The 23,257-nt window shown below is 42.6% G+C and overlaps 2 protein-coding genes across 2 annotated transcripts; one reads left to right on the plus strand and one right to left on the minus strand.

Annotated features, from left to right (window-relative positions):
- Nucleotides 1-755: 755 nt before the first annotated feature.
- LOC120357507 lies at nt 756-3,459 on the plus strand. Its single transcript, XM_039448021.1, has 2 exons — nt 756-2,300; nt 3,454-3,459. The coding sequence occupies exons 1-2, from the start codon at nt 756-758 to the stop codon at nt 3,457-3,459; spliced, it is 1,551 nt and encodes a 516-aa protein (XP_039303955.1).
- On the minus strand, nt 3,165-4,742 carry LOC105200992. The gene is made up of 4 exons (XM_026141427.2): nt 4,594-4,742; nt 4,450-4,518; nt 4,062-4,221; nt 3,165-3,920 (listed from the first exon to the last, which is right to left on the minus strand). The coding sequence occupies exons 1-4, from the start codon at nt 4,738-4,740 to the stop codon at nt 3,790-3,792; spliced, it is 507 nt and encodes a 168-aa protein (XP_025997212.1). The 5' UTR covers nt 4,741-4,742; the 3' UTR covers nt 3,165-3,789.
- Between the last annotated feature and the right edge of the window lie 18,515 nt (nt 4,743-23,257).

The raw sequence follows: 23,257 nt of genomic DNA on the forward strand, positions 1-23,257 counted from the left end.
CTATGCAGGATTCTAGCCAGAAATCCAGACGCCGTCCTGGACTCCTTTAGTCTCCCCGATGGGACATTGGTGACCGGAGAGCGTTGTCTGGTGCATCTGCTGGAGGCCAGCTTTCCGGGCTTCCGCAGAGAGCACGGTGAACTGTTTGCCTATGATGCGGTGGGCTCGCGCAGGGCTCGCAAGGCGGACTGGGGACTAGCGGCCAATATTGTCAAGCCCGGAAAAGTGAGATGGGCGATAAACACCTTCAAACCCTTCAAGTCGGCGGGACCAGATCAAATATTTCCGGCTCTTCTACAGGAGGGGCTGGAGCTGGTCGTGGGACCTCTGACAAGGACTTTGAGGGCCTGTTTGGCTCTGGGCCATACGCCTAGCACTTGGAAACTAGCGAGAGTGGTATTCATCCCAAAAGCGGGAAGAGTGAGCTACTCCTCTGCTAAAGACTTCAGACCGATAAGTCTGACTTCGTTTCTCCTGAAGACTCTGGAGAAATTGGTAGATGCGTATGTAAGGGACGTTGTCCTCCTGCGGCGTCCCTTGCACTGCGCGCAGCACGCGTACCGCATGGGCTACTCCACGGAGACGGCTCTTCATGCGACTGTGTCGTTTATCGAGGGGCAACTGGAGAGGGGCGGTTACGCGGTGGGCACCTTCCTAGACATAGAGGGTGCTTTTAACAACACCCCGCATAAGGTGGTGTGTGAAGAAGCGCTGCACAGGGGTGTGCCGGAGAAGTTGTAGAGTGGATCCGGGGCATGCTAGGGCGGCGAGTTGTAGCCTCGTTGGGAACAACGAGGGTCAGTGGATGGGTGGAGAAGGGGTGCCCCCAGGGCGGGGTACTCTCTCCTCTGCTATGGTGCCTGGTGGTGGATGGGCTGCTTGAGGGACTGAGTGAAAGGGGCTTCTTCGTGCAGGGCTACGCTGACGACGTGGCTCTGCTAGTGCGAGGACCCTTTCTCGGGTCTCTCTTGGAGCTCATGCAGAACGCACTGGGAACAGTGGAGCGGTGGTGCAGGGGAACCGGTTTGTCAGTAAATCCGCTGAAAACGGGGCTCGTTGTTTTCACTCGCAAATATAAGGTGGGCACTATAAAGGGGCCCATCTTTGAAGGTACAAGGCTAATCCCAACGGAGTCAGTGAAATATCTAGGAGTGATCCTAGATAAGAAGCTGTCCTGGAGGGAGCATCTTGAAAGCCGCTGTAAGAGTTTGTGCTCTTACTTCTGGATGTGCAGGAGAATCGTGGGCCAGACGTGGGGGCTGAAGCCCAGGATGGTCTGTTGGATCTACACTGCAATACTTCGACCCAGGCTTACCTACGCAGCAGTCGTGTGGTGGCCGAGGGCGCGGAAGAAAGCGGCGGTGGCGGCGCTCGAGCACATCAGGGCTCTGATTTTAAGAGGGGCCCTGGGTGCAATGCGAACCACGCCGGTGGCAGCCATGGGCATTATGCTCGGGATTGAACCACTTCACCAGGTGGTGGTGGAGGCGGCGGCGATCGCCGCACACCGACTAGCCTGTGAACTGAAGTGGAAAGAGGGGACGGCGCATACTAAGTTCCCCAGCGGCGTGCTGACCGACTCGATCTTCAGAATGAGGCAGGACAGGATGCCAGCAGTTCGGGCTCTGGACAGGCGCTTTAAAGTGCAGGTCACAGGGCTCGCGGACGAGATTGAACCCGGAGCATCGGTTCAGGCTTGGGACGGGGACGTCTGGTTCACAGATGGCTCCAAGACGGGTACGAGCTCCGGCGCGGGCATTGTTTGCCGACAGAGGGGGGTGGCAGAAAGCCTGCCCCTGGATGGATACACCACGGTTTTCCAAACGGAGATCGTGGCAATCCTGAGATGTGCCCAACTGGCCCTGGAAGTGAAGGAGACAGGTGGGCGCGTGAGAATATGTTCGGACAGTCAAGCTGCCATCAAGGCACTCGAAGCTCCGATTTACACCTCGCGGCTGGTCTGGGACTGCAGAAATGCACTGGAGAAGCTGGCGAGGGACAAAGAAGTTATCGTGACCTGGGTCCCCGGTCACTCGGGGATTGAAGGCAATGAAGAGGCCGATCGGCTCGCCAGGGCCGCATCAAGGATGGAGGTGTTCGGGCCGGGACCGGTGCTGGGGGTCCCTTTCTGCCTTGGCAGGGAGAGGCTTTGGGCCTGGCTGCGGAACGAGCACCTCGAGTTTTGGAAAAATGAGCTGGGGACCAAATGTCGACAGGCCGGGGCTCTGCTGGGGGAAACACCCAGTGAGGACCTAGTTCGGGACATAAGATCCTTGAGCAGAAGGGACGCCAGGCTAGTGGTGCAAATACTGACTGGCCATGGAGCCCTCAATTACCACATGCGCAGGCTGGGCCGTTCCGATACGGCCGAGTGTAGGGCCTGTGGGGAGGAAGAGGAGACAAGTCTCCACATTCTTGCGACACCAGCCTACGCGGGGCTGAGACTAAAACTACTAGGCTCGGCATTTCCCGAGCCAGGGCAGATTAGCAGGCTGCCTATGAGGGACCTGAGTCTCTTCTGGAGGGAATCCGGGCTCCCATAGGCAGCAAACGACTGGAGGGTGACACAATGGACAACAGTCTGCGTGCCGCAGGCGGATCTTCGACCCGAGGACCGCCCCCTCAGTCTTTATTATTATTATTATTATATTATTGTCCTGCGATCCTTCGGCCCCATCTTCTTCCACAACTATAAATGTGTTAGTAGATTTGTTATTATGTGTACAATCGAGAAAATTAGTAAATATTAAAATAAAATGGCAAAAAAGTAACTAATGAAAAATATTATATAATAAGAAAAATGTAAAATTATACAACAAAAATATAAAATTAAAATTAAAATTAAAAACTTTCATTTTAAGAACAAGGTATACAGTGCGAAAAAACTACAATGAAGTAAAAAAGTTTCTATTTACGTAAGTAATTACGTTCTATTTATACTTATCATAAAAATATATTGTAATTTAATAGAGATTCGTACTCTTTAAAACAAGTTATGCTAAAAAAAAATAGAAAGGTGATATAATTTTGGCCGATACTGTATAATATAATATATAAGGTGTATACTAAATACTCTAAAAGATTTTATGGGATGATTCTTCACACAAATTTGAGATAAAAACTTAATATGTCTGAAACTTAGTTTCAAAAATTTAGAGTGTCAAAGTTGGAGAAAAAATTCCATTTTTTCCAAAGGGTAGGTATCTCGTTTTCCAAAAATTTCATAAACCAGTCAAATTATTTTGATAAAATTGTGTATGTTTGAAGGACATAAAGACTCATTTTTTGGAGCTATATTTTATTTTTTTATTCAATCGGGGGCGTACTCAAAGCTAAGCGATTACTTTTTTTAGCGAAAAAACTGGTACGCCACTGATTTTTTTATATTTGAAATTTTTTAATGATAAATGAGATAAATTATTAAAAATATGATCTCTTTAACATTTTCGATAGATTTAATCATTTTTGAGAAAAAAAATAAATTCAAATTTGTAGACTGCAAATTAACTAAGTTGTTATTGACTAAGCCGTTTTGGACGTATGGTCATAAGTTTCCGTCTCAAAGTGTAAAGAATCACCCTTTAAAGTTTTAGAATATTTAGTATATATCTTGTATGTACATGACGTTTATACCTTGTATAATGATATACATATGTATATATACATATACATATCGTAATGATAATCGCAATATGTATATACTTTTAAAATAACTCACCACGTAATTCAACTTCGGAATTATCTTTTGCGACATTAGATCTACCACTGCATTCTATTTGCATCGTGCCGTCAGTATGAAATTTCTGTACTGTCATCCATTAAGTTATTGCTTTTGTTTGACCTTTGTATTATTTGTACTTCTTTTATTTCCTTTATGTCAGATTTTAAACATTTTAAATCTTGTCTGATTGTTGCAAAACCTAAACAGATATAAAATGAACAAAAAACATTGTCATTCTATCGATGAGATAGACATATTGTCATATATTTCTGATATGTTTTGGAAATCTTTGATAAATAATGTATTATGTTACAAAAAAAATATGAAAAATATAAATTACCTTCCTGAAGGCTTGTTAACACTTTCTCATATCCATTAATTATTTCACTCATAAATACGCGATCACAGTGCGTGTTTCGTACAGATTCTCTTATTTCATCCACATTTTCATTTAATAAGGACTCGGCAGGTATCTCGTTTTCCTCGTAACCTTTCAGACTCTACAATGTAACATATAATTTTCAATACTTAAAATAATGCGAAGTGCGACAATAACTTATAACATAAAAAAGTTTAACAACGATTGTTGGCAGATAATTCTTTAACAATAATCTTTTATAAGATGGAATATATAGCAACCGAAATTTATTTCAATGTGTATTATAATATAAAAATAATAAAAGTTACATACACGGACAATAATAAATTCATTGTTCGTATATATTTACCGCTTTTTTTGCTTCTTTGAACTTCTCCCACGTTTCAGACCGCCATGCAACGGCGTTTGATTGAGCTATCTGAAAATCAGAAATTGAATTTCATGATGCGATGGGTAAATATCAGATATTATTTTTCCACATTATTTCATGTACCTTTTTTGCCTTGTTCTTCTTGACAGCTGGTCCTGCATCATAATTCTCATCATCAGAAGAGAAGACCTTTTTTGTAAACTTTTGTCTGTCTTTTTTTGTAACTTGCTCTGTACCATATTTCTCTAAATTCCTTATCACCTCACTCATGTTCTTCCATTCTACAATAAAAATTATTTTTATAGCAACACCATGAATACTGCGACCACAAAATCATGTAAAACGTATATGGCAAACATTTTTATATTATTATGTTACTGAAATCCCAGATAGCCAAATGATTGCAAATTGTCGGCAACTTGCCATATAAATATCGCTCATAAGTTGTCAGCAAAGCAACAGAAGGGAGTATCCTCTTTTCAGTATGTTTTTGTCAGTAACAATTTTCAAAATATAATAATGGCAAGTTTCCAACAATCTATTGGCAATAGACTTTAAACTCAGTTTTCAGCAACTTGCTGGCAACTGGCGCGCAACACGTCAGGAATCCTTAAAATCTAAACAATGGGTAGGAAACAAGTGTTGCTGTTAGGTTGCCCTCAGATTGCAGACAATGCAAAAAACTTGTAGAAAATCCGTCTGCAATCTGATGACAACGATTTTCAGCAATTTGTGAACAACTGACGTGCAACATATTGTGTTTTTAAGTTGCCATCATGTTATAAACAACAGGTAAAAAGATTTTTAATCTTTTTTATATCCCTTCTATAAATACCATATAGATCTTGTTACAAAATCTGTGTCATATCAAGACTTATGTTCAACAAATAGAGCAGATCGGTGAGCGCTTAGTGAGTTAAGAGCAAAACTATGTTCCAAAACTCATAAAAAAAAAGTGTTGCAACCTTTTAGCTCATGACTGTATATACGCACACCGACGGAATCCCTCCGCGCGCGACACGCGGCTTCTACACATATACGCAAAGCGCCCACATACATACGTACTAGTCTTCCCCTTCCATGCTACTAGTGTGGCTGCTAAAAGTCGAAAATGCATTGCTGACACTGGGCCATTTTGAATTTTCACTAGTTGTATGAAACACACAACGACAAATGATGTACATTCATAATAAGAGTAAAAAAGTAGGTTAGGCGATGCATGCGCAAGTATGCTTCGCTTCAGTTGGTCGCTTAGGTACTGGCGTTTACGTGCACTTCTTTCACTCAATAATAATGCACATCAATGTCAACTAAATGCTGAAAACTTTTCAGCAATTATTATTATAGTAGAGTTGCTATTCGGTTGCCGACATGTTGCTCACAACTTATGAATAAAAGTAATACTCGCATGTTTCTGTTAACTTTATATTACCATTCGGTTGCCGACACGTTGCTCACAACTCATGAATGATAATCGTTGTTCACATATTGCTATCAGATTGCTATAAACATTGGTTGCAACAATTGTTCTACCGTTGTTTGACAATAAAACTCAGCATATTAATACTGAATTAACAAAAACATTTTTGTTTCATTAAATTATAGGCAACATAATAGCAATTGACGAGCAACTTAATTTCTGCAATTATTTGATTTAGATTGAGTATTCACGTTTGGCTATCTGGGATGTTATGCTAACACAGTTATAGTAGTACTCTGCTTTAATTGTAACATTTTTGCGCAAAGTGCCAACAAATGTAATTTATATACCCAATCAGCAGACAATATTTTTTTAATGATTTTATAAATTTTTTTGTTAAAAACATAAATCTAAAAAAACGTTTATTACACGTGTAAAAAATATATATTTTATATTTAGTTTTTATTTGAAACATTGTAAGAAAACATTAATTTTATTTGAAACATTGTAAAAAACATTAATTTAACAATTTGATATTTATATAACGTTTATTTTTTATTTACTTTTAAATTATAATATAATATTAATTGAACATATATTTAACATTAATTTAATATTTTTTTTACATTTATTAAATATTTCTTCTTTATTTATTATGTATTTTAAATCTCAATTTAGAAACGTTAAGTAACATTTGCTTAACGTTTATGACGTATTTATTTTTTATTTATTATTTTAAAACCATTTAAAAAATGTTTCTTCAGCATTTATTTTTTTATTCAATAGTTCTTTTTACATTTGTGATAAATTAAATTTAATCATTTAAATGAATGAATTAAAACAAAATATTTATTTACTATTTTTTATTGGCATTCATTTTGTATATATCAGAAATTTGACAACGTAATAATGGTTTCATTTTATATGTATCAGAAATTTGATAATGTAAAAATGTTTCATATATATATTATACTTACCACCATAGGCACGTAATACTGCTATGACAGATTCCCATTTGCTAGTGTCTTTTTCATATTCACAGAACGTGGGCGAATTATACAATCTTTTGGCCACATCATTTTCACTTGTTGTTCACTATTGATCAGTTCTTTCAATTGGGCCTCAGTAAGTTCTTTGTTGTCATTATTATCAAAAGCTGTTAGCCATTCAGCGTAGCCAATAGAAACTGTCTCCTTTTTTTTTTTTTTTTTTTTTTATCGGGGGGAAAATACTCATAGTACCCCGGGTTGGCTAGACCACGGGAGTGTGGGACTCGGGACGCGGTACCCCTCGCCGGCACAGACCGCTTGCGCGGCAGAAAGTTGGCGAGGCCCGGCCCGCCTACCTACTAAAAACCCACCGAGCCCATCTCGCCCCGTTGCGTGGAGGGACCGGGATTGCTATAGCACTCTCCAACATCCCTCCACTGGGGATCGGAGCATGAAGCTCCCCGACGCGCCAGTTCGTCGGGTTGGGAGTCGGGCTTTGCTGGCCCAGCCGAGATACGTCAGCCAGTAGGGCCTAGCCCGACCCCGGGGATGCGGAGCGAGGCATCACGCACCCCCGCGCCCATTTAGGGCCATGGGACCGCTCCCGACATATCGCCGGTGCGAGCCCCACGCCCAGGGACGAGCGGTCGCCGCCGCCCGCCCCGCCTCCTCCCGTCCACGGCGCTCGAATGGCCAGGCCGGTCGCCAGGGAGGGAACCTCTCGCCTGGCGCCGGGCCCCATCGGCCTGGGCCCCGTCCCGTCGCATCCCCCGAGCGCTAGGGGCAGCTAGGGGCGGGCACCCGAGGAGCGGCACTATCGCCGCTTCCCCTTGCCGAGGACGGGCGGCCCCGGGGAGGGCGCACTTGGCGCGCCTCCCTTGGGCCTCGCCTCCCTCGTGGCCTTACTCCCCCTCCGCTCCCTCTGCGGGAGTTGGCGGGGGAGGGGAGACAGAACTACCCTGGCCACGGGGAGGTTATCCCCGGAAGCGTGACTCGACACGCTGACTGCGTCGGGCGCGCCGGTCTCATCGACCGCGCGCGATTTAGGCGGCGGGGGCTCCTCCCCGGACTCCGAAGTGTCCGAGGTGGACCCCGGCAGCCGAGCATCCACCGCAGCCGGGGGCCCATCTACTGGGACCCCGCCCGCGGGAGACGCACCCCCCTTGGCGGCCTCGGCCACCGCCGGACCGTCGCCCCCAACGGCCTGAGCGCCGCGGGCAGCGTCAGCGTCCGGCGATGACGGAGGCCGCTCCATTTCCATTTCCTCCTCTCTCCCCAGATACGGGGAGGAAGGAGGAGGCCCCCCGGCCCTCCGGGGCATGGGGGGTATTTTGGGGCAGCCCGCGCCACCCGGTCGGTGGCCGGCTGCCCTGTTGCGGGAGGCACACTCGGGACAGAATGGCTGATTAGCGCACCGTGCCCGAGTGTGACCCTCCCCGCCGCAGTTGAAGCAGCACCGGGACCGGTCAAAGTAACCGGGGCACCGGTGCTGCATGTGGCCCTGTGCCAGGCAGCGATAGCAGCGCTGTGGAGGCGCCTTAAGCGCCTCCACGCGCGCAGCCGCCCAGCCCAGGGCCACTTTTCCCACCTTGGCGAGCCTCGCCGCCGCCGCGACCGGGCACTGTGCTATCACAGAGCCCATGCCCCGGCGGCCGCGAGTAACTCGACCGACTATGATATCGGTGGCGCTGCATGCTCCGGCGCATGCCAGCGCCACCGCCACCTCCTCCGGCTCGGTGGAGTCCAGGAACCCGGACACCCGAATCCCCACCCTACGCATAGGGCAGGTTATCCGGATCCCCGGGCCCCCGGCCACCCGCCTCATTTCGGCCGCGAGGCGCTCCGCCGCGGGCCGACTCTCGGTGCCGGGGATCTCCAACAGGACACCCCCGGCCTGCGAGACTCTAAATTTGAGGCCCAGTTCGGGCTGGGGGAGAATATCCCCCAGATTTATCGCCGCCCTGGACCTCCTGATCACGTCGGTGTAGGAGGCACACCCCGGCTCCACCGTGATTGCCACCACGGAGGAGCGCGGGATCCGCCTCCCCACCGCACGCGGGGCAGCGGACGCCGCACGAGACGTCCCCCCCGGTTTTACCCCCTTCGGCCCCTTCTTTTTTCTTATCGCCGCGCCGCGGCCCCGGCGGAGGAGGGGCGGCAATGCCGCCCCACCCCCGCCGAGGCACCAGCACCGGCAACGCCCGGCCGCGGAAGGGAGCGCCCACGGCCGATCTTCGAGGGCGCGGGGGCGGGAGCCGACTTCTTCGTCGGCGCCCCCCCCGCAGCAGCCCTCCTCTTCTCCTTGCGGCCCACCACGGTCGCCCAACTCGGTCCGTCCGTAGACGGAGCTCGAGCGGGCGAGTCCGCGGGGCCGCTGGGTGGCTCGGGGGAAGTGGGCTCCTCCCGCGGAGCCCTGTCCCCTCGACGTCCACCTCTAACGCGTCTCGCTCCGGTACCGGCCAAGGCGGGCGCCGAATCAACCCCCGCCTCGACCCGCACCAGGCGTCTCTCTATCTCCCCCACCGTCCCCGACAGCCGCTCCAGCATCTCGAGCACCGTCTCCTCGAAAGGGAACGGGTCGGTGACCGGAGCAACCGCCGGAGCCAATGAGGGACGGGAGGAAGCTCCCCCCCTGTCCCGGGACGCACCCGAGGACCCCGATTCGAGCACTAGTGCTCTCCTCGCGACCCCGAGCTGGCCCCGTAAATCGTCGACCTCGGCGCGGAGGGTTCTTATTTCCTCCTCGCGCGCCGCGGCCGACGCGTCCTCGTGACCAACCTCATCTTGCCCGAGGCCACCCATGGCCCGATAGGCCAGGGTCATCAACGCCTCCCGAGCGAGGTGGGTGTACTTTTTCATCCGCCCGGACAAGGCTCCGTGCATGCCGAGATTGGTGCACTTTGCCCGGGCAGTTTCCACCTCCCGTAGCCAACCGTCGGCCAGGCCGGCCAAATCGGTTGTGGTGCTACGGGAGATAACACCTATTTCCCGGTCCAGCTCTCGGCGCTGTTCCGGTGTAAATAATGTCGGGGGTATCCTGATTCGCTGCCTGGGCCGCGAATCAGGTCCCCCCGACATATCTTCGTCCTCCGAGGAGTCTCGTAGTACATTGGCTCTAAGCCGCCGTGCTCTGAAACCCTCCATGGGCACTCCGTGGAGGCGGTCCTCAATGTCCGCCCCGTCCGAGAGGGGAGACGGAGACCTGAAAGGCCCGCTCCCATCGAGCCGGGGACGGCCACGTGCCCGCTTCCTCGCACGCTGAGTCCCGGATTCGGCGGGCACACCCGGAATATCCGGGGTTACCACTACCTCCTCCGATGACTCAGGCGCGGGAGGGGAGACCGCCTCCACCGCGCCCCTGGAGGTTTGTACAACCTCCTCCACCTCTGGCCGATCCACATCCACGGTGGTGCCCGGAAGAGACTCATCGGGTGAGCTAGGCTCACCCTCGCTCCTCCGGCCACCCCCGCGGATGCGGATCGGCGAGCGCGAGCGCGACCGACGTCGCCCCCCGCCTCCGCCAGGCTGATCGGCATCCGCCTCGCGGCGTCCGCCGAGCAGCCGGCCCGGAGACAGGGAGCGCGTCCGACGCGCCCCGCAAACCGGGCCCCGTCCACCGACTTCCGCCTCGCGGCTTCGGTCGGGTGACAGGACCGACGTCTCCCCAGTGGGAGGCACGGGGGCCTCGGCCTTATCGGCCGGCTCCACCCCGGGCCGCCCACCGGGCAGCGAATCATACCCCTCGACCACGCCCGTTGCGGGGGCCACGGCTCGTTGAGCCGGCTCCACCCCGGTTTCGTCCTCGGTGGAGGAGGAAATCTCCTCCTCCTCCGAGTCCGTAAGGACGTAGTAATCAGGGTACAAGGCGGCCAATTCCCTTCGCTTGTCCCGAGTCCGACGCTTGAGCCTTCTGGTCTCACGCCGAAGGCGCGTCACTTCCTCCCGGATTAGCTCCGGGTGCGCTGCTAACTCGAGGTTAGCAGCGGTAACATTCTCCGCAGTCGCTCTGTGGTCGGCGGAGCCTGCGGGCACTCCGCTCGACCGCCCGTCGTTCGATGACGACAGGGGGGGACCCGGGACAATAGCCCCCCCGTGCCGGCCCTGGAGTGTCCGATCACCCCTGGGCGGTAATTTCCCTTTTCGTTTGCCCATGTGTATGTTCCATTGTGGGGTCTTATTTAACGAGGGGAACCCCACCCTCGCCCCGGAGCCTACTCAGGCCGATGTCCGGGGACCATCGGCCCGAGGCGCCATGGGCAAACGGATCCACCAGGGGGAGACGGCCCGAGGAGGCCAGAGACGGGCGCAAGCACCCGCCCCGGACCACCCCGGACCGGCACCCCCACCCAGGCAGCACTCTGCCGACCAACTAAAGTAGTTGGCGTCCGAGACACGAGGCCCCGCCCCGCTGTTACACGGAACGACACCCCGCGCCACGGACGCCACCCTTGGATTTTTTATAGAGGTTTACTCCTCGCAGCCCGGGCGGTGAGACCCAGGCCACCGGTCCGTCCCGCACGTAATTTCAGCACGTGACGGATTACGGTATGCCAGCTCGGGCGCCAGGGTCGCTGAAATCCCTGAATCTACGGCCTACGAGAGACCGCAGACCCCCTAGCGAGCTCGGGAACCGCAGGAACGCCAATTCCTGTATCTGGAGTCGATGCAGGGCCTCGGGAGGCCCCGAAACGACTCCAGACCCCTACGGGAAGAGAAACTGTCTCCTCCTCGTTCGGAAACTCACATACAACATAAAAATTGTCCATCGTCGAATTTCAATTTTATTAATCCTGCAAAATAAAAACATTTTTCAAAATGAAATGTAATATATTAACAATTATATTCACATTATTAATACAATCACGTTATTAATGTATTTTTAACATTGTATTATTTGCATTGTCAACTTTTATTGCACATATAAGTAAACCAACCTCTTACACCAAAAACTTTCATTGCCAAACATTATGTTAAACTATCAAAATCTTATTGCTTAAAAAGTTTTTATTATTTTCATCTTTTTCTGTAATTTTACTATAAAATACATTTTAAATGAAATTTCATAGTTTTGCATAAATTTAACTATTTTTTCATTTGCAATTTATTATTAGCACCTTGGTATAAAAAGATTTGTCTGAATATATTCAAAAAATAAACGAAATGATAAATTCGGACATGGCTAGAATTTCTCATGTGTATATGTATTTTGGACGACAAATCTTTTCCTGAGTGCATTTTTAACAATTGACGAAAAAGTCATTGTTCCACCTAACCTTTCATTTCTTCAATTAATAACTTGTACGATATACATAACACAAAAATGTACATATTATGTTTTGCAATTCTGATAAACTTACCTTTCACACGCAGTGAGAGAAACCAATTGGAAGTGAACGAAAAGCAGTTTTATTTCACCAACTGATTATTCACTTTTGTCGATTTGATCATGTTAAATGAATAATTTAGACATGTAAAGAAAAGTTAAGTTGATACTTTAAAAGTCTTGAATGTATTAAAGAGTTCTTTTATTAAACAAAAGCATTTAGTTGTATGGAAACAGCTGTCATCTTTTTATTAAATTTGTCACTTCGTCTCTGTCGTTCTTAAGAGTTTGACGCACTGCTGATTGTAATTTCTGCTCTTTGAATAAAAGATCTTTCTGCCCATTTATATTTCGAACATCAATTATTTCTCAGATCAAAACACTTAAATTGCGAGTTCAAGTCGGCAAAACGGCTAAGGTCCCTGCTCGCCACTAGACTTAATTAAAGAAACAATATAACAAAGATCGCGCTGTTTTATCTTTGAATCACACTCTTTGGACAGACATTTCCGCCAAAGCCTCTAGATCCGACAATCCGAGATCCGAGTCGAGAGTGGCTGCGTTCAGCAGACTCAACAGTTGAGCGCTCGTTGTTATTGGTGTATTCTTCTAAATCTAAAAGTCTGATTGGATGATCTAGAAGAATATCGCAACACGTTGAGTCTGCTGAACACAGTGTCGAGACTAGTCAAAAGTCGAGTGGACGGGTTGCGCAGGGATACAAGTACGTATACGTGCCTCTCCCCCAATCCCTGTATGTGTGCATATTCTCTCTACTCGACTTTCAATTGTTGATTCATGTGCAAACGTGTTTTATTTGGTATATAATTTTTGAAAGTTGCTGATGCAATCAGCCGTGATAATGAATTAATTTTGGGAAATGGTCGTAACGACCTTGATTCTCTAAAAAAGGACGAGTGCCAATAATTGTTTGAATCGATCTAAATTTGATTTTTGGTTGACTGTCTTTGACTTTCGATGAATGATGTATTTTTGGTAAGCACATAATATTTTTTTAATGAAATATAACCTGAAAATAAAAATGCTCTTTTCGTTCGTGTAATGGCTCTGGCAGACCAGCGCGATTTGCGACACGCGACGCGCGATTATCCAATAGGCGTTCATCTTTTCAAAAAATTGTAAACGCCTATTGAATAATCGCGCGTCGCGTGTCGCAAATCGCGCTGGTCTGCCAGAGCCATAATACTGTTCTTGTAGCAAAACTTTAATGCTAATATGATAACTTTCCTTTACAAATATGTTCAAACTCATATAAAACCATGAAATTCTCATTATTTAAAATGTATATAATAAAATTGTTGACAAAAATGAACACGATGAAAACGTTTTAAACAACGATACTTTTATGGTTTTACGTGAGTTTTAATATTTTTTTCATTGACAGTTTATCATTAACAATGGAAATTTTTGCTAAACATTTTAATTTTACGGTTATCACATCGATGATATTTAGTATTTGTTTTTTTATCATCCGCAGAATTATAAAAGATGGAACGTCCAAAAAGAAGATGCAACCAATATAAATCGTATCTACGTAACGTTGAAGATGAGATTCCTACAAAAACGTTGGAATCTCGTCAACGATATGTTCGGCTACATGAAAACGTTATTCAGCCTGCAATAGCACGTAATGAGTTACAAGTAGATCATAGGGTTAGTATATCTAATTTATTTTTGATACATATGTATGTATACATAGCTTGAAGCCTCAGTATACATGTATCAGTATACATGTATCAATTTTAAATGAAATATACATCCGGCAATGTTGGTTCTGTCCTGATTTATATTATAAGAAATTTGGCTATTTTATTGGTTTAGCTTTCTAATTCGGTTGTTTGGTTGGTCACAATGTTAAAATCCGGAACAAAATCAATGTTATGGTATTAGTCGAATTTACTTTGACGCATATATGCTGAGGCTTCAAGCACATGTACATACACCTTTCTATTTTGTCGTTTGCATTAGTTCCATCGAGACATTTTATACGAATGAGAAATAGCATGAATTGAAACCGACAATGCAGACTCATTAGTTTTTTCAAATTACATTGAAGATATTTGAGGCCATTTTACATCATATTATTTCTTGCATTTTAGGATGAAACAATTGCAGATGATATTGAAGAAAAAATTCCAGTAGCTGAAAATATTATCCTCGAGGAACTTAATGATCAAGAGATGTACAATGATCATATGATGACTGATAATGATACCAGTAATGACGTTGATAGTGATACAAATGCGGACAACGATAGTGTTACTGATAGTGTTACTTCTGTTAGCGATGAAGACGATGGCAATGATGATGATAATGACAATGAATTTCTAGATGCTCAAAATCACTTCAACTATGACGAAAATATTCCACAAGAAAATCAAAATGTAAATTACATGCAATACTTTTGTATTTAATATTTTTATTTGATGTTACAATTAAACAGCATTTAATGACGGCATGTTAGTTTTACAAAATTTGTATCAATGATTTCACAGTATTTTGTCAATTTTTGTAAACTTTTTTTATCTGGGGCTCCACCCTCTCTATTTGCTCGTAGCATTACGAGTCTATTAGTTTCAATGTCATGAGTTGATGACATTACTTGAATTGAGTTGATGACATTGATTACTATTCTATGTTTCAATATGGAAAGATCATCTATTCTCCACGAAATTCCTGGTAAAAATCTGTCCTTATAATGTCTCATAATTTCTCATCAGCAATTTGTAATTATATGAAATTATGAAAAATTCTTTAATTTTCTAATATTTTCTCACATTTTTTTTTCACAATAAAAATATTAGAAATCTTATAACTTTCCAAAATGATTACATATTTATTTTACAATAATTCTTTATTTAAGTTAATAATTTAGATAAAAAATATATATTTATCAATATTTATTTAATATTTAGTTTGCATTAGTTACTCATTTGAAATAATGTTTTAAAGGACGATTTATTTTTAACATTAATTCAGCATTTAATATTTATTTTATATTAATCATTTATTTGAAATAATATTATAGTTTATAAAACGTTTAGTTTACATTTATTTATAGAACTGTAAAAATATAATCTTCTACACATAATGTAAAATGTAAAGCAATATTTTAAATATTTTAAGCACATATTTATATTACAAAGTTTCTCGCTTTCCTGTTTGTAAATGTATTTTGGAAATGATAAATAAAAATACTTATATTTCTAAAATAGGCAAGAACACATTGGAATTAAGAAATATTCAAAATATATAGATATTATTTTGGATTAATGAACTTTAAATACTAACTATTAATAACAATGCTATAATATTACTCTCAACAATATAATACATAAATATAATATAACACATATCGTATAATTACGTAGTTGAGTGTAAAACTATACATTGATGTTATGTTATTGTTTGTTAATGTTTACTAGAAAGCGATTAATGTTTTTTTCATCAAATTATTCAAATGTCACAAAAAAGTCAATTTGCAGTCATATAAAAGTTAAATTACAGTTTAATTAAGCTACGAAATGATATCACTTTGACAATTTAAAAATGATTACTTTTTGATACTATGTAGACATCATTTTGACTTCTATATGACTTTTTCTACTTGGGAAGATATTATGTATGAGAAAATATGAAATAACACATGTATAAAAAAAATCTGACAAATGAGCGGAAAAACTATAGAAAAATTCATATTTTCTCATTGCATTGTATGAGTATTTATGAGTATTTATTAAAAAGCGCCAATTTATGAGTAAATATGACATATTTTCTAAGAGATTATAAGATATTTTTTGAGAAAAAATGAGAAAATTTTTTACCAGGGATATAAAAGGGAATGTTTTTTTCAACAAAGTTTAATCTTTTTTTTTACAGAATCGTGTTCCATTGTATCAAGGTGCAAATGTCTCAAAAGAAGAAGCGCACTTATTGCTGTTTAATTTTATCATTCGTCACCACATTACGGACATTGCGTTAGAGCATTTGATTCAGTTAATAGATATACTACTATTACCTCGCCCGGTATTCAGGAGCAAGTATTTTTTTTTAAAGCAATTTGGTTCTGAAACATTAGTGCGGAAAGTTTATGATTGCCCAAATTGTACAAATGTCCTTAATTGTAACGAAAACAGGGCAAATAAAAAAATAACATGTCTCAGATGTAACAGAAATTTAGATATATCGGTATTAAATGATGACATGAAATATTTTTTGCACATTTCGTTAAAAGATCAGTTGCGTGACATTGTTAACAGCGATACATATAATTTAATTGCGAGAGCAAATGATTCCTACTCTGATGTCGTGTCAGGAACATTTTACAAAAATTTGGTGCAAAATCGTGTAGTTTCACATAACGATATTACGCTTCAATTTAATACAGATGGTGTTAATTTATGTAAATCTTCTACCATGTCTTTGTGGCCTATTCAGGTCTGCATTAATGAATTACCGTATCTAGTGCGAAAAGAAAAAAATGATTTTGTGCGTCTTATGGTATGGCAAAAATAAGCCAAATATGCACGTATTTCTGCACCATTTCGTACGCGAATTAACGGAATTACATGAGCGAGGTATTATACGTAATGTAGGTGGTGAAAAAGTGCATATAAAAGTATATGTAATTGCGAGTCCTGTCAATTCAATAGCAAGGCCAATGCTTCAAGAACTTACAAAACTTCATGGTAAATACGATTGTTCTTTTTGTTTGCACGAAGGTGAACAAGTTCCTATAGGACGTGGCACAACCAGATTATATCCGGGTGATGTACGTACTGCTCGTACGATAGAGCAACACGAGCGAGATTGCGAAGAAGCGATACAGAGTGGTAGACCAGTAAGAGGTGTGAAGGGGGCATCGATTCTAATGTTGGTGCCAATATTTAGCATAATAGATTCTTTTACACCAGATTATTTGCATAGTTTGCTCTTGGGAGTAGTAAAAACCGATGCATGGTTGGATTCTGCATATAACGATAAAGTATGGTATCTGGGAACAGCGAATAAGATGTTAGTTTTAGATGAGACATTATTAAAAATGAAACCACCGTGCGAAATCACGCGAACTCCGAGATCAGTAATAAAAGAAAGAAAATACTGAAAAGCTTCTGAATGAAAGAATTTTTTATTATATTATTCAATTATTTGTGCAAAAAGTAATGCCCCAAAAATACGTTCAACATTGGTTCTTGCTAGTTTTCAGTATTCATAAATTGTTAAAAAATCAAATAAACGCCAATGACTTAACTGTTGCAAACGATGCTATAAGAGAATTTGTATTCAAAATTCAAGACCTATATGGAATTGAAATGTACAAATTTAATGTTCATTTAATGCTTCATTTACCTGATGCGGTGAGAAAATTTGGCGCTTTGTGGGCAACGTCCACGTTCCCATTTGAATACTACAATGGTGTTTTAAGTATTATAAAATGTTTAAAAAATCGAAAGCCATTCCCGAGCAAATTTGTAAATCATATATACGATTTAAGACTATTGAAAAATTCTCGGTAACCTTTTCTCAAAGAGACTGTCCTGAAGAAGTATTTAAATTCTATCGTAAAATGTGTGGCGTTTTCAAGCCTCAGCGTTGTGTTGCATACGGACGCTCCCTAAGATTATTTGGAGCGTCTGCTCATGTAACATTAACGCTTATTGAGAAAACTGAAATTGAAATTTTATTGCAGGAATCCATTATAGATTTAGCGGATAAATTTGATCGATTTATAGTTAATAATACACTATGGCACACAGAAGATTATACATTATTTAAAAAGCGGCATAATAGTACTACGGAATTAAGAAATGGAATATTTGTAACAGTGCAGGTGATATTTGGCATTCGAACTGTAATTACTAATGAATTAAAATATGTCATTATAGGGAATATATTAGTACCCGATAATACGGAAATATGTGTTACTCGTACTCCTGGAGTTACGTCACAAAATATGTTCGTAATCGCTTCTTTCACTAATCGATGTATTGCGTTTCTTCGCAATGTTAATATGTTACACACGAAATGTCTGAGATTACCTTATAGCGAGGAAAACACATATTGCATTGTTCGTTTGGTAAATAATGTAGAAACGGATTAATTGTCAATCAAATTAAGAACGCTTTGTACGCCATGAAAAAATAAATAAGCAAAAAGTAGTAGTATATAATGAAGAAGAGTTCAAGCATTGAAATTACGAATTAAAATTCATTTTACGATAGTATTGTATGTAGACTTTCTATATGTTATTATACGTTGTTATATCTATACGAGTGTAAATAAATCTCAAAACATAGGCTAAATACGCTCTTTTGACCATAACAAACAAAATTTACAAAAGCAAATAAAATATATATTTTTTTCAATAAGCACATATTTATCCGCACTTATTTGTTTTATAAAATTTATTTCTAATCATTTGCAATGAAAAAGAAAAAATAAAGATATAATTACTTTATTTATTATTTAATTATGTTCTTATTTCATTACAATTGTTACGTCCCGACCGAGCTCGGTCGCCGTTGAGCAGAATACGCGCATTTCGGCGAAACTGGCTGTTTCGAAGCCTAAGCTTCGGGGGCTCCACAGCCCAGGAGCGGATCGCGTGGCCGGATTTACCGGCGGATGGGCCCGATTTTCCGCGACCGATGGCCTAGTGAGGGGAGTTTTGTAACCTTAGAGGGGGTGCCGCGAGAGCGCGAGTATGGTGGCGTTGGAATCGTTCCAGGGACTATCTCCTTCTCGGATTAAATAAGTTATGAATTCTTCCAACTCGTGGGGGCAACGGTCACAATCGAGAGGGTGACGGCGGGCAGCTACGGGCGCGCGACAAGAATCGCACTTTTGCGGATTGTATGGATGGCCAAGATAGATATAGTGAGTAATTACCCCGAGATAATTTTCTTTCTTAGAGCTCGAGTGTTTGCTTTTACACTCGAAGCATAATACCGTTGATTCGTCGTCGTTGCGAAAATACAGAGAGGTTACGCACTGGGCACTGCGTAACCATATACCGAACGAGCGATTCGCTTCGCGTTGGGTACGGACCGAGAAAATGGCAATGCGCTGCGGTGGGCACATACTCTAATTTACCGTTTACTTATTACTCTTCAGGGCATAAACATGTGCACATCTCTTCGATCTCTATTATAGTAGGCTCGGTGTTAAGGTATGACTTGTTTTCCGAGTCGTACAAATGACGCGCGAGGTCGTTCAGTGCTTCGTAGCACTTGACGCAGTCCACCGCGGTCTCCGGAAATGAGATTAAACGATTGCAGGACGAGCAGCGTATGGCTTCTTCGTCCCCGCCGACAATTAAATAGTGACGCGTGACTGAGTTATAAAATACGCGGTCGCGAAGGGGGAGGTTGTTTTGGCACCTGTCGCAAATGATGGTGTGATTAATTTGGTGATGGAAGGTGGCCAGGCTACACAACGCGGAGTTAAGTCAATTGAAATATGGGGCTTGAGTTGAAAAATACGCGTTATGTGACATGCTTCATTGGACGTTGCGACTTAACTTTTAGAATGACGGTTGCTGTTGAGACTGTTGCCTCTGCCTTGGTGGCCGCTCTGGTCAGGTGATGATCGTCCTCGTCCTTCCCGGCTGTCCAGTTGTCTTTGGACCTCGACTGTGGTACTTCTGGTTATGCACTACACTCGCGTCGCGGTGTTGCGTGCATGGAAGCGGGGGTGCATGGAAGCGGGGGAGGTTAAGCGTGGAAATTAAGCGAAAGCGTGTGTGTATAAACTGCCCTTTTATTACTACGATATAAAGGGTAAAAGCAGTGAGTTACAAAAGCACAATTTAAACTACGATTACATTAAAATTAAGCTTACAGTAAAAATTTAAAATAACGGTGGATTTAGGGTTAGGCTTAGAATTAGAATTAGAATTGGAGTTAGAATGTGTCTCGATTTAGGATTTGAGTTAGAGTTTGAATTAGAATGGATTTTCGAATTAGAGTTAAAATTGGAATTAGAGTGACTCGTTTGGATTAGCGCGAACTAGTAGCTCAGGGGAACTCGGTCGCTACAATTGCGACACGGAACCGTCCTGGCTACACTGGCCCTGATCTCTACTGTCGAGTTCGAACTGCCCTGCGTCGCGGGCTGCATCTCTATTTATACGATTTTTGAGACAAAGCTCTGAAAAAAGCGCGGCAAGTCGGTACCCTTAGTGGGGGTTGCTGCCGATGCAACCACCACTCAGATTTCTTAAATGAGGAAACTCAAATTCAAGTGCCGTGCGAACGGACTTCTCCGCCGCGACCATCCGGCGCTGGAAAATGTTGGATTGAGATTTTATTACTTTTCGAGTGTCGTAGGCGCAGTTTTCCTCTAGCAACCTTCCGTCACTGGAAAATGTTAAATATGATTTTACGACTTACTGGCCGTGCGTGCAGATCGCTCTGCCGCGACTATCCGGCGCTGGGAAATGTTAAATAGACATTAGTCTATGATTTTTATGACTTACTGGCCGTGCGTGCAGATCATTCTGCCGCGACTATCCGGCGCTGGAAAATGTTAAGAACGGATGCGACCTGACAGTTAGATTTGTTAGCGAATGCCGGCTTGCCCGTCTGTTTTATACCTGTGTCGAAAAAATTTATACTCGCAACGTCGCGGACGTGACACAATATTTATATTTATTGCGTACTACATTATATTTCAAAATAGCATTATTTGAGAATTGTTTTTATTTTCAAAAACTCTGTCGATGAAAAATTAAATTTTGGGTAGTAATCATAGTTGTATTTAGCATTGAGACGAATAAAACCGAGTTCTTTGTAACTTTTGAATCAGATATATAGGTATAACGTCCTGTATATTTGGGAATAACATTTTTCAAACATGTATTAAAAACAACTTATAAAACAAAATAAGAACTACAGAATATCTTAGCACTACTTAATACTGCTGAACACTACTGCACTACTGGAGCAGTAGTGTGGTAGTGTTCAGTAGTGTCGTAGTGCAGTAATCCAGTGTAGTGTAGTGTAGTGTAGTGGTACAGTAGTGCCGTAGTGCCTCAAAATATTACTATGCACTAGTAGTGCTCAGTAGTATTTTTCTACAAGGGATATTCTTATTTTTGCTCCTACTTTTCCGTACATATTATTACCTTACTGTCTGCTCACTTTATTATCATGTCACTCTCATTTTGTTTTATATTATCTTATCTTGCGCCTGGATAATGTCTTCTGTTCGCATCTTATCTTTTTTGTTTACTATATATTCTTTCTTTGTTACTTTTATTTTTATTATTTTTATTTTTATTTGTCATTAGTTGTAAGTTTGCTTGTCAATGATATTCTTTTGCGTGTATTACTTTTTATTTTTATTTTTGCTATCAGTCAGTATGAGTGCATCTGCACCTCTTCTTGTACCTACTCTGTATCTACCTGCTCTTAAAGGGCTAGCTCTAGGGCAGCAATAAAAGCTTATTCATTCATTCATTCTCTCTCTCTCTCTCTCTCTCTCATACTAAAAATAAAAGGCTGTAAGTAAATAAAGAGTCAAGTTATTTTTATCTTGAAGAAAGCGACGCGATTATCTTTTCTCCATTTAACATCCTACGCACATGCCACATTGGTGATCCCGAAGCGGTACAAAACTCTACGAAGCAAAATATTGAGCGCAAAGAAGTTACGAGCTATCATTATACCTTCGAAACTCTCAAAGCGCCCGAATGCCGGAAGACCATCCGCAAATGGTCAACAAACCGCAATCACGCCGCGCCTGTTGATTTAACGGGCAGTTGAGGAATACCGTAGTTAACAATAAACGATAAAACGACTGTAGGAGGGTCGGGAGTCTCACGATCAGTAATCATCCGCCATGTAGAGTTACCGCCATTTTACCAAGCCGATCCACGCCTATGGTTTGTACACCCAAGAACTTTGATTCTGTCCATGGGAAAATTTTCCAAACTGAGAAGTCTATCTTTTTACATACCCTTACAGAAATGAACTATTGGAAAGCCAATAATCACTATTGACTTACAATAGTGATTATTCATTCTCTAATAGTGATTATGTAGCATCCAATAATTGGATTATTTGCAATAATCATTTCCTAATAGTTTTTGAATGAATGATTATTGATTTCATATAAGATTATTTTCAATAATCTTTCCTCAATAATTCTATTATGGAATGATTATTGATTTCATAATCAAGTTTTTTGCAATAACCACTGCTCCATAGTTTCCAACTGTAGTGATTATTAATTCCAAATCAGATTGTTTGCAATAATCATTCCCCAATAGTTCTCTTATAAAATGATTATCGATTACATTAATTAGATTATTTTCAATAATCACCAGCACACTACTTTTAATAGTTAATATATAAATGATTATTAGTCGACTATTCACAATAACCCAATAAGAACTGGATCGTTTTATATACGTTTATTAAACACAAGTATGGTATAAAACAGGTGTATAGATATGTGGCAGATATGTATATAGGTAAAACGGTTTTTATACGTTAGTGCAATATATCCCTAGTCAAAATTACAGACAGAAACTGACAGAAACAGACAGGATTTCTATCTGTTTCTAACTGCAAGCTGTCCTATCTGCAAATACAACAGGCGGATAGAAAATCCGTATTTGCAGTAGTAGCTTCTATTTGCCTCCGTTTGCATCTTGTCCGTAATCACATTTCCTCTGTCCGCGATTACGGACAGCAATCTTGTCCGTTTCTATCCACATCGTGTCCGTAATCACACTTCACTTATATTTGTCCGTAATTGCATACAAAAGTTTTGTCTGTTTCTGTCCGCATCCTATACACCGCGATTTCTATCTGCACATGTCCGCAATTACGTGCAGGAATCCTATCCGTTTGTATTCACATTGTATTCGTCGCGATTTCTGTCTGCTCCTGTCCGCAATTACATACAGAAGACTTATCCGTTACTATCCGTAATGTATCCATTGGGATTTCTGTATGCTTCTATCCACGACTACGTGAACGAATCTTATCCGTTTCTATCTGCATTCTATCCATCACAATTTCTATCCGC

The sequence above is a fragment of the Solenopsis invicta genome, chromosome 4 (assembly GCF_016802725.1).
Source record: "Solenopsis invicta isolate M01_SB chromosome 4, UNIL_Sinv_3.0, whole genome shotgun sequence".
NCBI lineage: Eukaryota > Metazoa > Arthropoda > Insecta > Hymenoptera > Formicidae > Solenopsis > Solenopsis invicta.

Excerpts from the sequence above, each read along its gene's own strand:
- LOC120357507 (XM_039448021.1), top strand. The coding sequence starts at position 756 with ATGCTAGGGCGGCGAGTTGTAGCCTCGTTGGGAACAACGAGGGTCAGT.
- LOC105200992 (XM_026141427.2), bottom strand. The coding sequence starts at position 4,740 with ATGAGTGAGGTGATAAGGAATTTAGAGAAATATGGTACAGAGCAAGTT. Across the intron at positions 4,222-4,449 it reads TCAAAGAAGCAAAAAAAGCG|AGTCTGAAAGGTTACGAGGA; the intron begins GTAAATATATAC and ends GTTACATTGTAG. Across the intron at positions 3,921-4,061 it reads GTTAACAAGCCTTCAGGAAG|GTTTTGCAACAATCAGACAA; the intron begins GTAATTTATATT and ends ATATCTGTTTAG.